At 39.8% G+C, this 22,807-nt stretch overlaps 1 protein-coding gene across 1 annotated transcript in view; it reads left to right on the top strand.

Annotated features, from left to right (window-relative positions):
- KCNQ3 (potassium voltage-gated channel subfamily Q member 3) overlaps positions 1-22,807 on the top strand; it is a 751,198-nt gene that overhangs the window by 588,323 nt on the left and 140,068 nt on the right. The window contains exon 10 of the mRNA XM_086966229.1: positions 21,516-21,718. Coding sequence (XP_086822355.1) covers positions 21,516-21,718 — 203 coding nt within the window. The remainder of the gene's footprint in view (positions 1-21,515; positions 21,719-22,807) is intronic.

The following is a 22,807-nucleotide window of genomic DNA, read 5'->3' as shown; positions in this document are numbered from 1 at the left end:
CGTAGCTGGTGGGTGGGTGTGTAGAATGTGAGGCGGCTGTTGAGGTATTTGGGGCCCGTGTCGTGGAGAGCCTTGTGTGTGTGGCTGAGGAGTCTGTACATGATCCTCTTCCTGATGGGGAGCCGTGCAGGTCTCTCAGATGGTCAGAGATGTGGCCGTGACGGGGGATGTCCAGGATGAGTTGTGTAGAGGCGTTCTGTATCCGTTGTAGTCTTTTCTGGAGTTTGGCAGTGGTACCAGCGTAGAGGGTGTTCCCGTAGTCCAGTCGGCTGGTGACGGGGGCCTTGGTGACCGTCTTCCTGGTTTTGGTGGGGATACATCGGAAGATCTTTCGGAGCATGTGCAGGGTGTTGAAACAGGATGACGAGACGGCGTTGACTTGCTTGGTCATTGTGAGGGAGGAGTCCAGGATGAAGCCCAGGTTGCGTGTCTGGTCTGTTGGCTTGGGGGCCGTGCCCAGGGCAGAGGGCCACCAGGAGTCGCCCCAGGCCGAGAGGGATGGTCCCAGGATGAGGACTTCCGTCTTGTCTGAGTTCAGTTCCAGACGGCTGAGCTTCATTCTTTCCGCGACGTCTTTCATTCCTTCCTGGAGGCTGGCTCTGGCGGTGGCGGGGTCATTGGTGAGGGAGAGGATCAGCTGGGTGTCGTCAGCGTAGGAAATTATGTTTAGGTTGTGTTGGCGTGCGATGGCTGCGAAGGGGCTCATGTAGACGTTGAAAAGGGTGGGGCTTAGTGAGGATCCTTGTGGAACGCCGCAGTTGACTTCGGTGGCTGCGGAGCGGAACGGGGAAGGCGGACTCTCTGGGTTCTTCCGGCATTATGAATTATGAATTATTTGTAATTTAATTTTGCGTTTTAGTTCTGTACCGGGTTGTGGGTTTATAGCGGAATAGGGTGGTAAATATGTATTTTTATTTATATGTATTGATAATTAATTAATTTTTAATTAGTTATTAATTGGTAATTATTTTTATTATTGGGAATTAATTTTTATTAATTGGTAATTGTTTTTTATTAATTGTTTAATGGAAAATTATGTTAATTGTTTTAATTTATTATTTAGAGTGGGTTGTGGGTAATAGGGGAATAGGGTGGGAAGTAATGTAATTGTAATTAATTCATTATTTAAACTATTTTTGTGAATTAATAAATAATGTATTGTTAAGTCATTATTAATTGGTAATCTTTTATTACTTATTACATGTTTGGTATTAAAAATTAATTGGTTGTTAATTAATTACAAATAGATAAATAATTATTTATAGATAACATGTATTGGTATTTATAATTAATTAATTATTAAATATTTTGTAATTGTAATTAATTTTAAACTGGTATTGAAAATTAATTTCTTCTTATTTAAATATTAAATCATTACTTTCCCTACTGTTTCAATCTCTGGAGTGGGAATAGTAATTTTTACCCCTACGCTTTCCAACGCTTTCTCTACTGTTGCACTTTCTGGAGTGGGAATAGTAATTTTTACCCTCCCGCTAGCCAACGCTTTCCCTACTGTTGCACTCTCTATGGGGAATAGGAATTTTTACCCTCCCGCTCTCCAACGCTTTCTCTACTGTTGCACTCTCTGGAGTGGGAATAGTAATTTCTCCCCCTACGCTATCCAACGTTTTCCCTACTGTTGCACTCACTGGAGTGGGAATAGTAATTTTTACCCCTACGCTATCCAACGCTTTCCCTACTGTTGCATTTACTGGAGTGGGAATAGTAATTTTTACCCTCCCGCTAACCAACGCTTTCTCTACTGTTGCACTCTCTGGAGTGGGAATAGTAATTTTTACCCTCTACGCTATCCAACGTTTTCCCTACTGTTGCACTCACTGGAGTGGGAATAGTAATTTTTACCCCTATGCTATCCAACGCTTTCCATACTGTTGCATTCACTGGAGTGGGAATAATAATTCTTATCCCTACGTTATCCAACGCTTTCCCTACTGTTGCAATTTCTGGAGTGGGAATAGTAATTTTTAACCTCCCGCTATCCAAAGCTTTCCCTACTGTTGCACTCTCTGGAGTGGGAATAGTCATTTTTACCTCTATGCTATCCCATGCTTTCTCTACTGTTGCACTTCCTGGAGTGGGAGTAGTAATTTTTACCTTCCCGTTATCCAACGCTTTTTCTACTGTTGCACTCTCTGGAGAGGGAAAAGTAATTTTTACCTCTACGCTATCCAACGCTTTCTCTACCGTTCCACTTTCTGGAGTGGACATAGTAATTTTTACCAACCCGCTATCCAGGAAATTCTCAAATTTTGAACTTGTTTGAATATGAATACTAATTTTATTCCCTGAGCTATGTAATGTTTTAAATTTTGTTATATTTAATGAAGAGTAAATTATTAATTAACATACAAATTATAACTTTAATTATTTAATTATTATATATTATTTATTTTTATATTTAGATAATATGTTTATTTATGTGTGTAAATATATTTTTAATAATGGTCTAAATATTTTATAATTAATATTATTATAAAATAATTATTAATCTTAAGTAAATATATATGTTAACAACATTTTTTTTACATTACATTTATTATTTTTACATTTTAAGCTTTTTTACATTATTTTAACTGTTTTATTTAATTCTGTTTATTATTTAATTACTTTTATATTATTTTAATACATTTAAAAAAAATCGATATTTTAGTTAACTATATTTTAACTTTCTATATTTTGGAATGGATATTTTAGTACTTACCTGTTTGGAGATAGGCATTCTATATTCTGTCCCTCTATATTTTGGAGTCGGTATTTTGGGCATTCTATATTTGGTCCCTCGATATTTAGTCACTGAACCACATAAAATAAAAGAAGCTTAGTGAAATGTGTGGCTGTAGTTCAATCTTATACTGACAGTTGAAGAAAAGAGTTGCTACCAGGGAGATATCAGGATAGTCATCCACTCAGCACAACACCGATCAACTGACTCTGTTTGGGATGTTAACATTCAAGAGGAACTTTATCCTACTTTTGGTGAGAAATAGGGCAATACTGACATTGTTGCTTATAATTCCTGTTACTTTCATGAGTGCTTTTCTTTATGCATATTTGAGAACCATAAAGTGCTTCTTTGGATGACTCTGGATTGGTGTAACTCCCCTAGGGATTTTGGTGCTCCACATCTGAGCCTAAATTACATACAGGATAGGTTCTCAAGGTTCCTCACTGTACAAGCTTCACTCTGCATCCTTCAAATTTAGACTATCTGTAAGAAGATGAGTCACTTGGACTAGTCTGCACATTGCAGGTGTCTCTTGAATGTGCTCGATAATCACAAAGAAAGAAGTCATTTCTTCACATGGGAAAGGAGGAAAAAGAACATATTTGTCAACAGCATTTGAACTTCAACTTCACAAGTAATACAATGTTCATGTCACAAAACAAAGATGGCAACCAACTTTAACTCATTTTGAAATTCAGGCCTACATTAACTACCTTAAAAATTAAACATGAATAAACACAATTTCTCTGTACAAATAGCATTAGAGCGATTGTGACTTAATGCCATGTTAATGGAAAACATTTAATATATGTATATTTCTCAATACTAATATGACAGTTGGAATGCAGAGCCGATGGATCAGAATTTTGATTATTTAACTCACAAATTCAGAGGGATGAATGACTGAGGCAGCGATTCGTTGTTGAGTCTACATGGTCTCGAGCTCTAGAAGTAGCATTCTCCTTTAATCAACTCTCTTAAATACTCATCAAGTGTAAACTGGCCTGTTAGTCTTACAGCATGAAGCCACTGATATGCTGACATACTTTTTTGTATGTACCTAAAATTTGTTTCAAAATCAATTTATGAAAAGAAAAGTGTCACCACACTCACCTACATAAAGGAAGAGACTCAAAGATGAGTACCCTTGGATAATTCACTCCATTACCCAGCCAAAACCGCAGAATATTCCCCCACTGTAATACTTTCTCTCTATGTTCATTTTGAACAATTGTACACTCCATCTAGATTGAAACTGAGACTGAGTATTAGTTGCCAAATTTGAAACATTATCATTTCACTATGCAATGTATCGATCATTTCAGTACTTTCAAAATATAGGTTTCAACATTCTGACCTGCTATCTTACCTCTGAAATGGTGCTATGTGACATGGGCATTGCATTCTCTTTTGGCTTTTGCCTGCCTCACTGTCATTTGTGTTTCTGCGATGCATTCTAGGTACACTATTGCTTTATGACAACTTTCCAGACCGCTTAAAAAAGGAGTCCTCCCCACATAAAAAATATGTTTTTAGTTTTTGACTCAGTAAACCTCACGGGTCGTAGCCCAATAATCAAAGTTAGCATTTACGTGTGTGGAAGTGTAAACACTCATGAAAAATCACTGCCAGTCTTCCTAATATGAACAATATGCATCTACCACTTTGTCTGCTAGTCCTGTTGCAAGGCAGAGATTCTTAATACACTATTGAATGCCATATATTAACTACAAATGACAAAGGATGGACTAATATACTATAGTTTTGCAATTTCTTCAAACTTAACCAAAATTAATTACATGTTGTACACACTCATGCCTCACACACTAGAGTGTTTTTGAAAACAAAGGGCCTCCGTTTTTTGTACTGAACAGAGTTCTTTGTTTAATGAAAAGATTTAACAAAGTGAATGTAGAACACAATAGATTCTATACAGTCTACCCAGCCGGATAGACAATTTAATATAAATGAATACATTTTCTGTCCAAGGACAGTTAAAATATCCAGTAGGATACAGTCCTGTATCTAAAGCAATACATATAAGGTGTGACAAGGGGAAAAGGTGACAATTTAAACACATAAATCATAAAGAAAACAAGATAAAATTCGAAACAATCAGGCGAAACAGAAGGAGAGCTTGTTTATAAGTATTCATGGTGTGACAAGCTTGATATATGGCAACCAACGTAACACATTGTAATATAATTATTTGTAACATTAAATGGACAATCATTAATCAAATTAAACCACTGCCCAGAGGATCTGACATTGCCAGTCTCCTGAACAAAGTGGAGCTGAAATGGATTTTGCGCACTCAGAGTATGAAAAATGGCCTTAACAGGACCGAGGACTGGACAACCCTCCTGTAACAACATCACTGACTTTGACTTCTTTTTCATTTACCTTCTTTATGCCACCACTGAAAGCCAAAGGTTGTAGTTTTCTACTTAGCTTTTGCTATAATACACATTGCTTTTAATCTATTTCACAAACTGCATATTGTCATTAATTGCAGGACCGTTCATTGTTTCTTTTCTTCTCATTCTCCTTCTCTTCTGTTTTTTTAGCTTTTGCAAAAATGCGTGTTACGTATAATCCAATTCACAAACTGCATATTTTCACATTGGTTTTATTCTTCTCATTCTCCTTCTCTATTGTTCTATTTATGACCCACACCTAAGATGGCTGCCCGATTGTAGATACACGTAAATGTTTAATAACAGAAGCTTTGTGATTTATGATGTACACCCTCTGTTGATGTTTAACTAGGGTATGTTTCATATTCCGCTCAGACTTTTATTGTGATTGCAAAGTGTTATGAATTTGCTTTTTTGCATTTAGTTTTAGGACATTTCTCCTTGCATTGGCACTGTCAAAGTATGATATTGTAGTTTTACCATAACTATTGCAGTAATTCTGTATATATTATGACTTTTATGATTGTACAATCACTTTTTATAGTTTAATTAAATGGAATGTAATAATTTGTATCTATTTTATATTCTGTATTCTGCTGTTTATATACTTTCTTGGTTTTTGGTAGGATATCATTAAAATAATAGTTGCAGTTATCTGGAGTACCGTGTCTGGAGAAAGTGGGCTCTCAGAAGACCTTGGTTACTTGCAAGAGAGGACAGACAATTAGAGACATAATTACAAAAACCTATCTGTTACCTGGAATGGAAATGGGAAATTGATTACTTGACCCACCTAAAGGGGTTTATGTGTGCTCACAATGTAATATATGTAAGTTCGGAATCAATAGGTTGAAGGAATTCAAATATAACTAATAAGGTTTATAACATTAACCAATTTCTAAATGTAAACAATACCTTCGTGGGGTATGTTAATATATGTAACACCTAATGGTTTATGTAAGTAGCACCATAAGAGACCTGAAGATAAGGATTCAGGAACATTGTAGATCAGGAATTCATCATAGTTGTCTATAAGTTGTCTATCCGGCTGGGTAGAATCTATTGTGTTCTATATTCACTTTTTTGAATCTTTTAATTAAACAAGGACCTCTGTTCATTACAAAAATTACCCACTAGAGTGGCATTGCTTCCCCTGTCTTTGTTAGAGGTCTTCCCACAAATCCAGTGTTAATTGTCTTGCCTCTCAGTGTCAACTGTCACAACCACATTGCAGAATTACCCAGTCGAATAATAACCTCCCATATAGTCTTACACTGGTCCTTTCTATATATATTCCTGAAGAGGAAGTTAAGTAGAAGGCACTGCATGTGCATGACACCTGATTATGTCCTCCATTCCAGACTTTCATTTATTTAAGTTCTGCCTTATCGAACTAGAAAACAGAATCACCTGTATGTCTTTCTAACTGAATATACTAAGCTTATTATAACTCAAATTGTTGTGAAAACACATAAAAGCCTTTAGGTGGGTCAAGTAATCAATTTCCCATTTCCATTCCAGGTAACAGATAGGTTTTTGTAATTATGTCTCTAATTGTCTGTCATCTCTTGCAAGTAACCAAGGTCTTCTGAGAGACCACTTTCTCCAGACACGGTACTCCAGATAACTGCAAATATTATTTTAATAATATCCTACCAAAAACCAAGAAAGTATATACACAGCAGAATATAAAATAGATACAAATTATTACATTCCATTTAATTAAACTATAAAAAGTGATTGTACAACCATAAAAGTCATAATATATACACAATTACTGCAATAGTTATGGTAAAACTACAATATCATACTTTGACAGTGCCAATGCAAGGAGAAATGTCCTAAAACTAAATGCAAAAAAGCAAATTCATAACACTTTGCAATCACAATAAAAGTCTGAGCGGAATATGAAACATACGCTAGGTAAACATCAACAGAGGGTGTACATTATAAATCACAAAGCTTCTGTTATTAAACATTTACAATGATTATACCAACCATTCAACAAAAATGTTTTAATGGCAAAGTCAATTAAAGGAGATGTATCCCTTTTTAAAATTCTTTGTGCCATAAGGTATCTGGTTAAGCCCAAGTTTCTACAAACTGAACAGATCTATTTGCGTCAGGACCCAAGGTATTCTGGTAAAAAAAATATAACATGTACCTCGGTGTTATCTTCCAGACCCAAGGTTCTTTTTTAGCTCTGCTATCATTAACCAAATCCCTTAGAGAATCTCTATAATCAATAAGTTTGGATGTAGGCAACAGGCGAACCTAGAACACAAGGGGTTTAAGTCCTGATAGATCACTAATTCTCTTTAATCCCAGATCAAAAAATATAGGAAAGAGAGGGGTAATAGATGGCATGGAAACTAACTTCCGCACAGAATTATTCTCTGCAATAGCCAATTGATGAGTATCAATACAACCCCAGATCTCAGCACCTTAAAGCACAGCATTTTGGGCATTGGCCCGATACACTTCTAGAGCTGGTGATATGGAACATGAACTAGTTTTTGTATGCAATCTTAATGTAGCATTTGATCTATGTTCCTTTAGCAGCTTGGTCTTGGTAAGTTGTGCTACCCATTTACATTTTTCCATTAGTTTTACCCCAAGATAATCAAAAGTATGCACCCTTTTGAGTACTTCATCATCAACTCGGATAACAGACCTGTTATTAGTTCCTGTTCCAGATATCATGCACTTGGTCTTATTTACATGGAGCTCCAATCCTCTGGATTTTCAAAATCCTAAGAGTTTTTTTATTAGGGGATGGTGCCCCATTGCTATTTTGGAAATAAGAAGTGAATCATTTGCAAGCAAAAGAATAAGGACCTTTCTTTTGTTCCGAATGTGTGATTCACTTCTACAGTCCAGTAGTGTTTCTATTACATCGTTCACCTAGAGGGTAAATAATATTGGACCAAGAACGCACCCTCCATATTTTGTTTGGACACTCCTATATGGAGAACGCCTCACTTTGGATAAGTAAATCCATTCGGCGTCTGCATGATAATTTGAATATTGGTCACATCATCTTTTTGGTTTTAATATTGCAGGGAGGGATACCACCTTTGTTTGTGCCCTGAGGAAAGCCATGGACCCCTAGGGCCTCATATTGGCTGAAATAGGTTGGCATGCATAGGGTCATAGAACCATTTAATCCTAGGTATACCCTACTTTCCTGTTTTTAATAACCACTATCTCTCCACATTAAAGGGATACCTGGAGTTGATGGTGGTTTCTTAATCTTTAAACCCCCCTGCGTTTTTCTCACAAGAGTTCCCTGAAAAATGATTGAGACCAACCTGGTCTTTAGGAACCAGAGTGCCCCTATGATGAAGCATGACCCTATTAGAGTGTGTGAGGGGAATTTAACAAAGAGGCTTTGCTCCCAATAGTGGTAGTATCTACTCCTAGATAGGGGCCTTCATTTTTTTTTTTTTTTTTACTTATATGGCGCAACAGCTACCCTGAGGGTTTCCCGGCACCTTGGATTCGTATGCCATCATGAGGAGAATAAACCTATGCAACATTATTGGTTTAAAAGCCAGGCCTTGATGCCTTTCCGAAATTTTCTGTAGCTAGGTTCTAGACGTAAATGTAGCGGGAGGGAGTTTCATAGCGTAGGTGCTATGTAGGCGAATGAGCGGCAGCCCATTCAAGAGCGTTTGAATCTAGGGACAATGAATCTCACCTGATTTAGAGAGCGCAGGTTACAGGATGGGGTATATTTCCGCACCAGCTTACATTGGTAGTCCGGGGCTTTCCCCGTGTTTATCCTGAACATGAAACACAGTGCTTTAAATTTACATCGACTTCCCATCCTAAGCCAGTGTAGATTGTGTAGATGATCAGAGATATGTGCTTGCTTAGGGAGGCGTAAAAGAACTCTGGCTGCCGCATTTTGAACGACTTGTAACCGCCGTATTATCTCTTTGTTAGTCCCTAGATAAAGAATATTTCCGCAGTCTACTCTAGAACCAATGAGGGCCTGGATCACTGTTTTTGGGCCCCTTCAGGGAGCTGCCAAATAATTATGACCATAATAATGACCATAACCAATCGTCACTAGGTTTCTTTGCCAAAGGTGTTGTCCAATCAAAAGATGTATTCACGGATATATGACCATTATGTGACTTTTTATCTAGATATGTAGGATACAGTGATTTTGATATTCCTATACTTAATATACACAGCAGATTATTTAATGAGATACAGAAGGTCCTTTCCAAAGAGGTGGGTCCCATGAATTCTAACCCTGGGAAAGAGATTAAGTGGTGTGATAATGTGTGTAAGCAGGCAAAGCACTCCCTGTGATTAGCTGTCAAGGGGTGCTCTAGGGTCTTAATTATTGAAGCCAGGCGCAATTATAATTCTACTTTGACACAGCCAAAAAGAATTGGGACACAAACAATGGGCAAGACATGCTAACTGCAGTTAAAATAAATGATAATTGCTCATTTTGGCATATAGCAGCACAGACCCAATAAGAAAGTGTGAGAACCTATCACCACCATATTCAATCTAATAGTTGAGTCTCTAATTTTTCTAAGTTACATGCTGTAAATAAACTTAGGGAACCATCTCAGAGTGGGATCAGGTGACCGTTACTGTGACATTGGCCATTGTCAGTGCGGAGGCTATTGATGTAGTAACATTTAGTTTTGAAGATACTGCTAGAGCTATTATTTTATTAAAATATGCCATGGTGGCAGGGCCTGATAAAATACCCAGGTATTTGTACAAGACAGAACTACTAGTTTGGACAATATCTTATATTATCAAATGCTATTGCGCTGGTGGCGAGATTCCAGATTCATGGAGGGGCGGAAATCATTACAAAGTAGGAGATGCCTGCATTCCATTTAATTACAGGCCAATAAGTCTCGTTGACAAAATACAAAACGTCTTTGCTAGGCAAGTCTTCGATAAACTGCTAGATTGGATGGAACATAATGACAGCTTGTCCTCACTTCAAGCTGGCTTCCCTCCGAAGACTAGCACCATTGATCAAACCTTTAGTTTCGCCATTCTTTACTGGAATAATGTCTTGTTAACTAAACAAAACGTCTTTGTTGATCTTAGAGCCACATTCGATCCAATCCCGCACAATAATTTGTGGTGAGTCTTGGCCAATATGGGGGTCCCAAGGAATTTGATTCAGCTCTTGATTATATTATATACCAATATTTTTGCCCAAGTCCGATGTGGTAGCAATGGTGAATTAACAGAACGCATCCCTGTGGAATGCAGTGAGCATCAAGAGGACAGAGAAGAGGGACAGGTCTTGTAGTCAAACAGTAGTCAAAGATCCAGTCCCGCTCAGCTACCTAGTAGGTTCTGTCCTCCCGGCGTGAATAGATGTTGCTGAAATGATACTTGTTTCCTTAACCGGCTTTCAGCAGATTTATCCTTTTTCTCTTCTTGAGCAAGGAGAGATTATGTATGTTTTTTTGGACAACAATGAGTAGTTAGGACATTGTACATGTAACAGGTTCTACTGTTGTATGATATATACTACAATGTAGAAAGCAGGCTAGAGTGTTTTCCTGGTGAAAGTAGGGCTGTGTCAGATTGTTTTCTGAGTTTGGTAAAGGAAGATGGGTAGGCTAATAAGGAAGAGGAAGATGAGGACAAGGAAGATCTTTTCCGGGTGTGTCTGGATGCAGTGGAACCATAAAAGAATAAGAATGGAGAGGCTGTGATAGGTGACCAAAAAATACAGGAAGTGGGTGAGAGATTGAGGAAAGAGTGGAATGATAAAATAGTGTGGTGGAAGAATTGTTGGTAATATTGGAATCTTAAAAATGAGCTACAGATGAATAATGGAATAGTGCATAGAAGCTCCAAAACCTCTTATCAAGAAATGTATTGAGGTGTTGTACAATAGGAGAGAATTCAAATAGATGTTTAGCAGCCAGGTCAATGGGAATTTATCACATAGGCCATGGGTAGAATTAGCCTTGGATATAAGTGGCCCCCCTTAAGTGGCAGGAAAAAGTAAATATTTATTTCTGTTAATAGATTTATGCTTAAGGTTGCCAGAAGCAATTATTGAGAGAGAAATAACACAAGATGTGTAATTACAGTTTTGAATGACATTTTCATCTGAGATTGATTACCAAATGTTCACAATTAATAGTGTAAGTACTTTATTTGACAGGATAAAATATACGAAATGCTCCCTCTTTCACACAGAAGAAATTGGCATGGTTGAGAGGTTAACTTTCAAAGAGCCAATTCAAATTGCCAGATCTGGGTAAGAGTACTGGAGAGAAGAATTGAAAAAAGGTTGAAGCATACAATGGAACTACATTGCACTATGGGACACATGGAACTAAAGTAAGAGTACCTTTTAAGCTTCTGAGAGGACGGAAGCTGAATACTATAATGTGACTTGCATGGAGGAATGAGGACAGGGAAAAATAAGTGACTTATAAGAAGGGGCAGTGGAGCGAAGAGGAAAAGAAGGTAAATGGAATAAGTTGTACTTCAATTAAAAGAAAGCTGTAAAGAATATAAAGGTACAAGTAGGAGATAGGATCAATTTAAAGCACCTGCGTCGTCTAAGTTCAGCAGGCGATTTAAGGTGGTAAAACTGTTTAATAATGGAATCGTAACAGAAGATTCCCAGATAAGTAATTTAAATAGAGTGTAAAGACTGAAAGGATATATGTGGTAAAGTCAGGTCAAGATAAAAGGCAACCATTTCAAGGGAAAGCAATGGCAAACTTGTGTAGAGAAAGGTGTTGTAAAGAAGACAAGAAATGTAAAGAGCAAACAAACTGGACGACTATATTTTTTGGAAATTACAGTGTAATAAGGGTTATTTCTTTATTATATTCGTCTCAGCTGTTATACTTCGGTTTAATCTCATAAAAGTATGAATTATTAGTGTATAAACTGGTAGATATGTGGTATCTTCTATAGTCGGGTTATTGTACATATCACATAGTCTAATGTCAGATGATATATGCTATAAAGCAGAATAGGCTGCTGACTGAAGAGAGACAACTGGCCAGGGATAGTGCACATTTGGTGCCTGTAACAGGCGCTCTTTCAGATGAGGCTCCATCAAGAAAAAGTATTACATTGACATCAATTCACCTACTTTGCAAGTAATTGAATTTCAAAGTACCTGCAAAATCTTCATCTCCCCGATACCGGTGTCTGGTCCCAGCCCCTGCAAGTTAATTGAGTATCTCAAAGAAATGCCTTCTAGGAGTAAGGCATGCATGCAGAGGCTCAGCCTCCCTCCTTCTCTTCAGGTGTCGCCTCAATACAGCGACACCTTTTAGCTGTTTGTAGTTGAAAGCCTCTTGTGGGCCATACTACAAACTTACAGTGGGCTTAGAGCTCCCCCACTGCTTACCATTGGCTGACTTTACTGTCACTCTCATTGTATTGCGTCTTATTCAATGGCTTGCCTTACTCTTCTTGTGCTAGAACCTCCCAAGGAGCTTAAGCTTTTCACCATCCTTTTCAGAGTATGACTTCTATTCTTTCACTAGTGGGCTACTGCTTTCTTACTCTTTCAGTACTGCATACGAGTGCAGGTTTTCTCTAGCTCGCTTCCTCGTGAGCGACTTCCCTCCAAGACAAACTATGTGCTCAGTGTTGTTCTCTCATCCCTCCCTCAGCTTTCCAATGCTTTCCCCAGCACTCCATGTCTTTTTCATTATTATTGCCTCCTACTGGCCGGGCCTCAGGCATTGCTCCCTGATGTTCTGCACACTACCAGTTGTGCCCCACCCACTGCGCCTCCCACTTTTTAAAATGAGTTCAGAGGGCCCTGCAGCTGCCGTTTGTTGCCAGGCCCCCTCCACCATGTGAAAAACACTTCCACACAATGAAATTATCTTTCTATTTACTGACCCAAATGGCATCTGTCATCTTAGGTCAGTAAAAAAAATGGATCCCACTTCTTGCCATCATTCCTAGAGTGTGGCGCATTGGTGAGCCGAGGGAATGATGTGGCCATCAGCATCAGCCACATCATTGCTGTTGTTTTTTCTTTCCTTTTTTCATCAATGCTAAATAGAATCAGTAAAAGGTACATTGCTGTTCGCTAAATTAGTAGATGAAAACATGCTTTCTCATCAAAGGGTGCCAGTCTGTCTAGGTTTGGTGCAAGGTCGAGGTGTTGTGCAGCAAGAAGCCCTTATTTAGAGCTTGCTCCATCAGGTACAATCATGAAATATGTATCAACAAATCAACACAAAATTACCACCCAGGATGAACACCTCCCCTCTCTTCCTTCATGCAATGCTTTTGTAGTCAGTAGTTCAACCATCATGCAGTGGCAGTACACCATGATTACCATCTATGGGCCTCTACTCTTAAAGGTGTATATGGTTGTAAATGTAAGGTTATAGACAAATTCACCCTTCTTACATCTGCCTGGAATTTATAAAGGGGTTACTAGCAGACATAAGCCCACTTATGTATGCAGAGGCTGTTGCCAAGAGTGCGTAGATCTCCGCACTTGTAAATCCTACTTGAGTACTCGGCAAATGGGCAGCTAAAGGCGTTGCATGGCCTTCGAAGTTTTTAGAATGGCCGCAAATATGTATGTTTGTGAACATTCACAAGCTCCACTCATTCCTGTTTTCACCCTGGAAATGGTAGGAGGTTTAGTCCAGTGAATACCCGGCATAAAACTCGTTCCAGACCAGGGTCCGAGGAGGAATGGATCAACCCACAGATTTGGCCGGGGTGTATGGGGAGATTTATTTCCATTGGGACAAATCTTTTCTCAGTAGAGAAATATAATGTTTAGGGGTTCCTATTTTCCTGTACAGAGTTCACTATGGAGAAGTCTGAACAGTGGCAAAATGTTCCTACTTATAATGTCACATGATCTTCATTGTGAAACCCAGAAAGTTCTAAATGTACACTCACACATAGGTGTAACTCTGCAAGTGTAGATTTGCTATTTTCCATAAGAATTGGGGACTATATGTCCATGCTTCTAACAAACGGATCTTCATAATTTGGTGGCCACACCTATGCTATTGAAACAGTTTTCAGTAATATGTACTAGATCAAGAGGTTTAAGATTACTCTCAGCTCTTAAATTAACGTGTATTTATGTGACTCAGTTTAAGTGGTCTTGCCTGCTAATAAAGTGATAACTCCTTCTTTGTCCCATATATTATGATTTATCATAAGTGTTAAGATAAACAAGGCAGAAGGCTGTTTCATTTATAAATTAACATAACTCCAAAGTGACAAGTGACTGGGCTCCTTCTTATGAAAGTTGTCCTACTACAGTAGCAAATACTTACATGTAAAACCTGTTCAGTAAAAATTAGCATATCAATGTGCAACATAAAATTGGCTAGAAAATATATTTTTAGAATGTTAAAGTTATTCACTTTTAAAAGTGGTTGACGTTCAGAAAGTGTGGTAAGATGCAGACAGATTTCTGCTTTCTTGTCATGAATTCCAGCAGTGAAATAAATGAACATACTTTAACTTTGATATATTGGCTGCTAATGAGTGAGCATTTTCAGTGAAATTTAACTTCTTTCAGCAGCATAGCAGTACATCTTTCTTACTACAGGTGACTGTTGATTTTTGACATACTTCGAAGTTTTTAAACAATTGTTATATCTTTTATGCTATTTTGCATGAGACAGTCCAGCTGTGCCTCCTTACTGAATATTTAAATGAATATGAATTTTAAGCATCAGTAGTAGTTAGCATCAGTAGTAGTTTATTGCCTTATTTATCATATGTGGTTTCAATAATAGTTGTATGCTCTATGCAGTTTTTTTCTTCTCTTGTTAGTTATTTAAAGAGGCAGTTTCCCAAGTTGGTAATGTCCTGCTAGTTATGAGGGATATACCATCTACGTCTTCCTCGTTACCTCTGTACCACCCCAGAGGAGAGGGGGTCTTTATCCTTTCCAGTAGTGCTTCTGCTGCAAATATTCATGTTTTAAGAACCGACCACTGAACTATCAGGGAATACAAATGGGTGTAGCAGACTCCACCTCTGGCATAAATCAACCAATCACTCAAGGGCCAATCAGAGTTAAGAAATTCCAGGAGACTTTGCCTGGATGCTACTCCTAAAGGGATCCTGTTATAGGGGCTTTGGTTCTAATCCAGACGTTTGCACGTCTGCAAATATAACCAAATGACTTACTCTGAGATTAAAATGTTAATAGGTAAGAAATGTAATGCAATTGTCAACATTTGAAAGGGAATGTCATTGTGAAACGGAGGCATGTAAATCCTCAATAGATGGACAGTGTTGAGCTGAATAAACGACATAAAATATGTCATGCACCATCTGCTAACTGTATTCAAAGGACTTTAAATCAACAGCATGCATGTCATGATGCTCCTGCACTTGCATTCTGCAGTAGCTGAGTAGACTTGCATGGGGGGCCGAAGCTGCATGCCAGGTATCTAGCATTTAATCTGAATCATATCTCTCCGTTAGTATGGAGAATAATGCAGCCTGTGCACCGCATGCATTTCCCTTCATTGTGTGTGCATGCTGGAACAAGAGCTTGTGGGACAGGGGGTAACCAAACCTTTTGAAACGGTTTGTTCTGATAGCAAATGTCATCGGTTTTGTAAGACGAACAAAAGCCATTTTTCGGATGATGACAAATCGTGCTTTATGTAGCCTGTATGTCAGGGGTTCTGTTTCACAAAGGAATGCATGTGATAATTCTGCAAAATGATGGCTTTCTTCACTGTATCTGCTTTATGGGAACATTCGTTTTGAGCATGTTTACGTCGCCACATTGAATTTAAACAAACTCTGCAAATGTACCGATCGCAGGTTGTCAAGATATCACTGCTGACATGGTGCCTTCTGATTCCAGCCTGGGAGTTATACAATTCTGTATAAATGGCTAGTGTGTTTTTATTGCCCTAAAGTTTCCAAGGCATGGGATTTGCCTGTACTGTCTCACTTTACACCTCTTCTCTGCTGTGAACTGCTTCTTGTTCAACACACGTGCACTGCAAAATAATTAGAATGTGTTCAAAAGGTTTAGGGCTGCTTATGTGGGACAGTGCGAGGAGAATAAAAACGTTGGGTGCTCTGGTTGTGCTGTTGCAGTGCTTAATTTGTAAAAAAAAAAAAAAAGTAGCAGGGCCTTGCCATCGCTGCCTATGACAGTAGCAACACAACTACTAACACAATTCTCGCTATTCCAGGTCCACAAAGCTATAAGAATGGTTTGGGCGGCAGGTATTAGTCATTTTAACATGTATTTAATCAATAAACAACTTTTGTTTTGCTTATCTCTAAATGGGAGTCACAGCGCCACCATGTGGCCAACTGTCATAAGTGTCAGAGTTGACAAAAAAGTGTTGGTGCGGAACACCGTAAACTATCGGTACAGATTAAGCACTGGGCTGTCGCTGTTTGAAAAGCAGCATTGCCAGTGGAACTTCTTAAACTCTGTTAAATTTGCTTTAATATTGGGTTTTAGTCTTCATTTCTGCTACAAAAAGATTTTTTTATTCAATACAATCGCTCTTTAAAATTCCTTGGCACTCCTGACCTTCTGCCTCCGCCAAAGACTACCCGTATCCTTCACAGAGCTATTGAGTGCACTGCTGCCACAGTCAGTGCTAACCATAGTAATCTTCTATTGGTGCAGCCTGTGCAGTGGCACCGGGCCCAGATACCGGAGGGGCATACTAAACCTTGTGCTGTATAAACAGCAGCCATGCCCTTCCTTGCAATACGGCCCATTATACACTAGCTGCTCTACTGGAAAATCATTGATACAAATGCGTAACACCATTGTGCAGTGGGTCCTGTGGCTAGTATGCAAGGGGGAAGGCCATTTATTAAAAAGTTTCAGTTTTCGTCCCCGAGAAAAAGCATGCACTGGAATATATGACGTTACAATGCAAACAATTAGAACACATGCCTTTTCAACTCGTTTTTTACATCGCAACTACCATTACAATGCATGATTTTACTACATATGCCAATACAGCGCCTTTTTAGAAACTACCATTACAACGCATACCATTGCAACACATACCATTACAATGCATAATACTTTTTAGGCAACAGTGGGGTAAGTGGTGGATAGTGTAGGGGTAAAAATTACGATTCCCACTCTAATGAGTGCAACAGTAGGGTAAGTGTTGGATAGTGTAGTGGTAAAAACACTATCCCCATATACCCAAAAACCTATACCCTCCCTAAAAATAAAAAATCCCCATTACTTACCTTATAATGCATTGTAATGGTATGCTTTGTAATGGCATGCGATGTAAAGGCAGTTGCACTGTAACAGCTGCATCGTAAAGGTTGTGTGTTGTAATGACTGTGTTGTAATAGTTGTTTCCCATTCCACTGTGTCAGTGGAAGCTGTGGGCTCACATTCAAAGGTCCTATACAATGCCAGAGTATAGTGCGGGATCACAGTAGATAATCTGCCATAAAACAGCATTTCACATATAAACATTCCTCAAAGAATGTGCAGGTTTTGTAGTCTGAACCTTTCTAATACATCAGGAGTTCCTATTAACTCATGATCTAGTACGTTGGCTTTGATGGTTCATTTGCTTCATGCGTGCTTGGATGTGGCTGTAAGCCTCCATACACAGTTTGGGGTTGTTAGACCTGGCATCATTGGCGTGAGTCTCCCTTCCTTTTTTGACAGATTGCCTCCTCTGTTTTGATATGTTTTGCTGGATGTATGTACTAATTGGTTATTCCATGTTTGGGTTATTTAATTTATCTGTCAGCCCCTAGTACAGTGCACCATGTGTGCCCAGGGAGTGTAAATCAAATGCTGCTGGTGGGCTTGCAACACTGGTTGTGCCACCCACAGAAGCAGCTTGTAAAGTGTGTCTCAGGCCTGCCATTGCAAGGCCTTTGTGCAGTCTAGCACTGCCATGTCGACTTGGGCAAATGCACCCACTTACAAGTCCCTAAACCTTCCCTTTGCTTTATATTAGAAACCCCTATGGTAGGCCCAAGTATAAGGTAGGACATGCTCTGATGTGTGTAGCATGTTCTAATAGTTAATTACAGCCATTTCCGTTTTTCACTATTGAAGGCTACCTGTTCTCATAGGCCAGAATGGGCAGTTAGATTATTACATTCTTATAATCCTAACTGACTCAGGGAACATGGTAGAAATTCGAATTTAGTATGCCTGAACTCAGAATATTAAAATGCATCTTTTAGTAAGGTTGGTTTTAATATTCTGTATTTGAAAATACCACTTTTAGAAAGTAGGTATTTTCTTGCCTAACTATCAAGGCCTGCCTCTGCTGGGTTGTGTATTCCTTGTCTGGGTTTGTGAGTGTCAGGGCTGGGAGATTCCAGGAGACAGGCTGGGGCAGCCCAGTGGTGAATAGAGAGATCTGCATCTAGATGGGAGGGAGGAGTTGCACCTGGGACCTGAATAGGGCTGGGCATTCCCTCTACAATGCTAGCTCCACCTCCTGTAGGGCGGATTATGTCTCTGCGCTGCACAGTGAAAGGAAGAAGAGAGTCATGTAAACAAAGTGCTCAGGAATTGGTTTGGACTAGGCAGAGGCCTCTCTGCCTTAAGAGAACTAAGGATTTTGGGGTATAAATATTGGGACCCTGAGCCCAAGAAATTAGATCACTTCTGGACAAGAAACCTTTCTGCCAAGGAGAAGAACCAAGGAAGCTGCAGGAGTTTGGACTGCCCCTCTGCCAGTGTGCTGTTTGCAGGGTTGGCCTGCAGTGGTTGCTTCATTGCCAAGGGAAAGGAGAAGGAACTTTGTAAGGACTTTCATCTACAGAATATTCTCCAAGGGCTTGAATTGTGCTTGCCTCCTGCTGAAGTTTCAGGGACAAAAGACTTCAACTCCAGCTCCCTCCTGAATTTCCTTGCTGGGAATTCTGACTCCAGTCACTTGCATGCCGCTGGGAGCTGAAAGCGTGACACATCGAGAAGAAGCGTGTCGCCGCCGCAGCTGAAATCATCGCAACGCCGGAGAAGCTAGCCTTTGCTGCATCTCCCTGGACAAAAGGGGGGTGGTGATGGACGGAGCATCTGAATCAATCAAACACTCACACCCAGTCAAAAGATCTGGGTTAGATCCATCACCGTTCTTTAGCCCACTCTGCCACCCCAGTTCAGACATGGCTATATGCAAATCAGTCTGACCATGTACCTCATGGGAACAGTCCAGCCTGAACTGCCAAGCCATGTCTTCCCTGGACCGGAAACAAGCTTCTGAGGACCGGTTTCTGGCATTCCAGCCGTCTTCAGCCCAGCTTGCTTGAATCCAGTGGCAAAGTGAGCAAGGGACTCACGTCTGAGCATACCCTGCCACACTTATGGCGGCCAAAAGCGGTACAAAAGGGGGTGGTGATGGACGGAGCATCTGAATCAATCAAACACTCACACCCAGTCAAAAGATCTTGGTTAGATCCATCACCGTTCTTTAGCCCACTCTGCCACCCCAGTTCAGACATGGCTATATGCAAATCAGTCTGACCCTGTACCTCATGGGAACAGTCCAGCCCGAACTGCCAAGCCATGTCTTCCCTGGACTGGAAACAAGCTTCCGAGGACCGGTTTCTGGCATTCTTCTGGCTTCTAGACCCTTCGATTTGTGTTTTGGACAGTTTCAATCCTCAAGAGGTCCTTCAGGAAGAAGTTCCAGAAGTTTGGAGCAACTTTTGGAAAAGCTCCATAAGTGAATTGACCCAGCGTCAAGAGTCAAGCTGACTACGTCCAACCACGACCTGGCCTGGATTTCAGGTTTGTCCAGCTGAAAGCGCTGGAGCTCAAGGCTTTCAGAAGTTGACCGGGAGCTCCCGCTGAACTAAGCCAGCAAACCCGCTGTGAATCCGAAGTGCCTTGCTCACCATTGAGAGAAAATCTCCCGGAACATTTCTAACTATGAAGGTTACATTTTGACCAGGGACTCCCACTTGGTGTATCTGACCAGGGCTCCATCGCAGTCAGCCTCAAACTGTGACTTTTTCCTGGTCAAGTGCGACCAGATGTCCCAATATAATAAGATCTTGACTGGACCTTATATTGTGTTGGTGGGCTTATTGCTAGTGGTAGGTGCATACTTAACCCTACTAATAATACACCTTCCAAAATATTGTTATTGATAATGATGCTAAAAAATGCATTATCAGACACAGGATGGATGTTTAGTCTGGAAATAAAGAGCCATATGTAAAGATTTTAAGGACATTTCCTAATTACGATTCTATGTGGATCACTATTAGGAAATCGCTGTCCCTAATGTATGAAAGTCTTTGAGTTTTATTTAGCTATTCCTTGTGGGTCACAAATTGATCTGCCTCATAAATATTAATGAGGAAGTTCGCAGTTTGTGACCCATTGGGAACAGCAGCTATCAGAGGGGTGGTGGCCTTCTGGTGCCATCAAGCTACCATTTCTGTGATTGCTTGTTAAGAAAGCAATATTTTTTAATGCAGCCAGCTTTCCTCCCTGAAAGAAAAATGGGATACTGGTAAAAAGAAAAGATACAACTTTGAAGTTTCAATTTGGACCACTTCCTGCTCTTCAAACTATATTTTTTCCATTCTCAAATGGAGGGAATCCCCTTGGGACCCTTTCCTATTTGCAAATGGGATATCACTTCCTTCAAGGAGTTAGTAAAATATGAATATTTTACAACTGTAATTCGGTTGCAAAACATTCATAAATCCCACTACATGGTGTAGTGTTTGGAAGAGACCTTCTAAACACACTCTTTCCAAATACCGAATCGCAAACACATTGCAATTAGGTAATGTATTACCTAATCCCAATTTGTGTTTTTTACATATGTAAAATAATTTTTGGGGTGGGAAAGAGCACAAACAGGTCTTTTTCTAACCACCAAAAAGGTTTGTAAATATAGCTACTATTCTTCATTAAATGATTATGAGATTAATACAAGACTAAACATTTAAACACACAAGGGCTGATTCACAAAAGCATTTATGAGTACGTAAAGTGGTACTCTAGTTTTACTCTTTTACGTATTCTTACACGCCTCTGTGAATCAACCCTAAAATGTTGAACCCCCTATGAGAAAAAGTACAAATAAGGCAAATTCCTGTCTATTATTACTAACTGTAATGAAGATTCCCTGAAGTTACACATTTTTTCCCATTTCATATGCTTTGGGGACAATTCACAAAGGCGTATGTTATAGTGTTACAGGAGTACTGCTTTACGTGCTCCAAAATGCCTTCACGAATAGGCGCTTTACACTTTTTGACATTACTTGGCAACTTGCAATTTACCTGGCTGCATGTGCATCTCTAGTTTAAAATGCAGAAGGACCTATCCTGGGTGCATGTTTTATGAAACTCAGAGGAAAAGTAATTCTTTGGTTGTTTTGCAGTCAAAAATGGAATCTTTTGGACCGGGTTCGACTGTCCAATCCCCGCGGAAGCAGCCCCAAGGGGAAAAGCTTCTCTCCACTGAACATTGATGGCATTGAAGAGAGCCCGTCCAAGGAGCCCAAAAATGTTGCTTTGACCAACAAGGAGCGTTTCCGGACTGCCCTTCGTATGAAGGCCTACGCTTTCTGGCAGAGCTCTGAAGGTAACGTTTACTTTCCTCTATTTATTGTTCAATTGTTTTTATTTTGCATCTTGAAAATTTGGGTCTAATTCACAAAGATATTTGCGTCCCTAAGAGGTGCAGTGCCTTGCAAATGCCGTAATTATGACTACATATTCAAGTCAGTGACTCACTAATTGACTCACTAATCGAGCAGGGGCCGTATTACGTATTGGCATTGTTTGCATCGTTTGAAAAAGTGCGCCGGGTGGAAATAATGCCAATGCGCCCCATTATGGTGAATGCGCTGCCCCCAGTGCAGCTGCAAATTCGCGCTGCCACCCAGGACAGCCGCTCCTTGTTTTCACAGCGCAGGTTTCACCCGCCTGCACTTTCAAAGGCGCCTCCTGAGTGCTTCTTTGACTCTGCGCCCCCATCTGTAATATGGCGCGGGTGCAGAGTCACAGGAATTCCCTCATTTGCATAGGGCACGCCCCTATGCAAATGATGTATCACCATCTGTTGATAGCTCTGGCGCTTTAAGTGTGCCAGTGCTATTGGTATTATAGAAGGGGACGCAGCAGAGTCTGCGCCCCCTTCTATAATACCAAAGTGCCCCGTTGCGCCCTTAGGGCAGCTATGTAATACAGCCCCAGATGCACTTGTCATTGGATTTATGAAATATCTCATATTTTGCCAACATGTAGGAATTTTCTGTGTGAGTTCTCAGGGTCGTCGTCGATGGAGGGTAAGGGATTTGTTCACGATGTGAAAAATGTCCCCTATGGAGAAAACAGAGGGAAAAAATGAGCAAGTTTAGTTTCTCTTGCACATGACATGTCTGTATGTATAAATATGGCTTTTTCACAGTTCCATATGTAGAAATATATATATATATTCAACCTTTCACTCCTCCTTAAGAAAAGATTGCCCGGGCCACTTGCAGTTGCAAAAAGCGTGTTTAAACTGTCTCTATTTAAAAAATAATGGTTACTTTATTTAAAATTCAAACACAGACATGGTGGCCTGGTGTCCCCAGCAGGCCACCATCCCTGTTATATGTGAATTTCCCAAGGGGTCGCAAATTGCGACCTACCTCATTAATATCAACATTAGGAATCACAAGCAGTG

The sequence above is a fragment of the Lissotriton vulgaris genome, chromosome 4_1 (assembly GCF_964263255.1).
Source record: "Lissotriton vulgaris chromosome 4_1, aLisVul1.2, whole genome shotgun sequence".
In the NCBI taxonomy this organism is placed as follows: Eukaryota; Metazoa; Chordata; class Amphibia; order Caudata; family Salamandridae; genus Lissotriton; species Lissotriton vulgaris.
The sequence above is the reverse complement of the archived record's forward strand: the minus strand, read 5'-3'. Positions and strand labels throughout refer to the sequence as shown.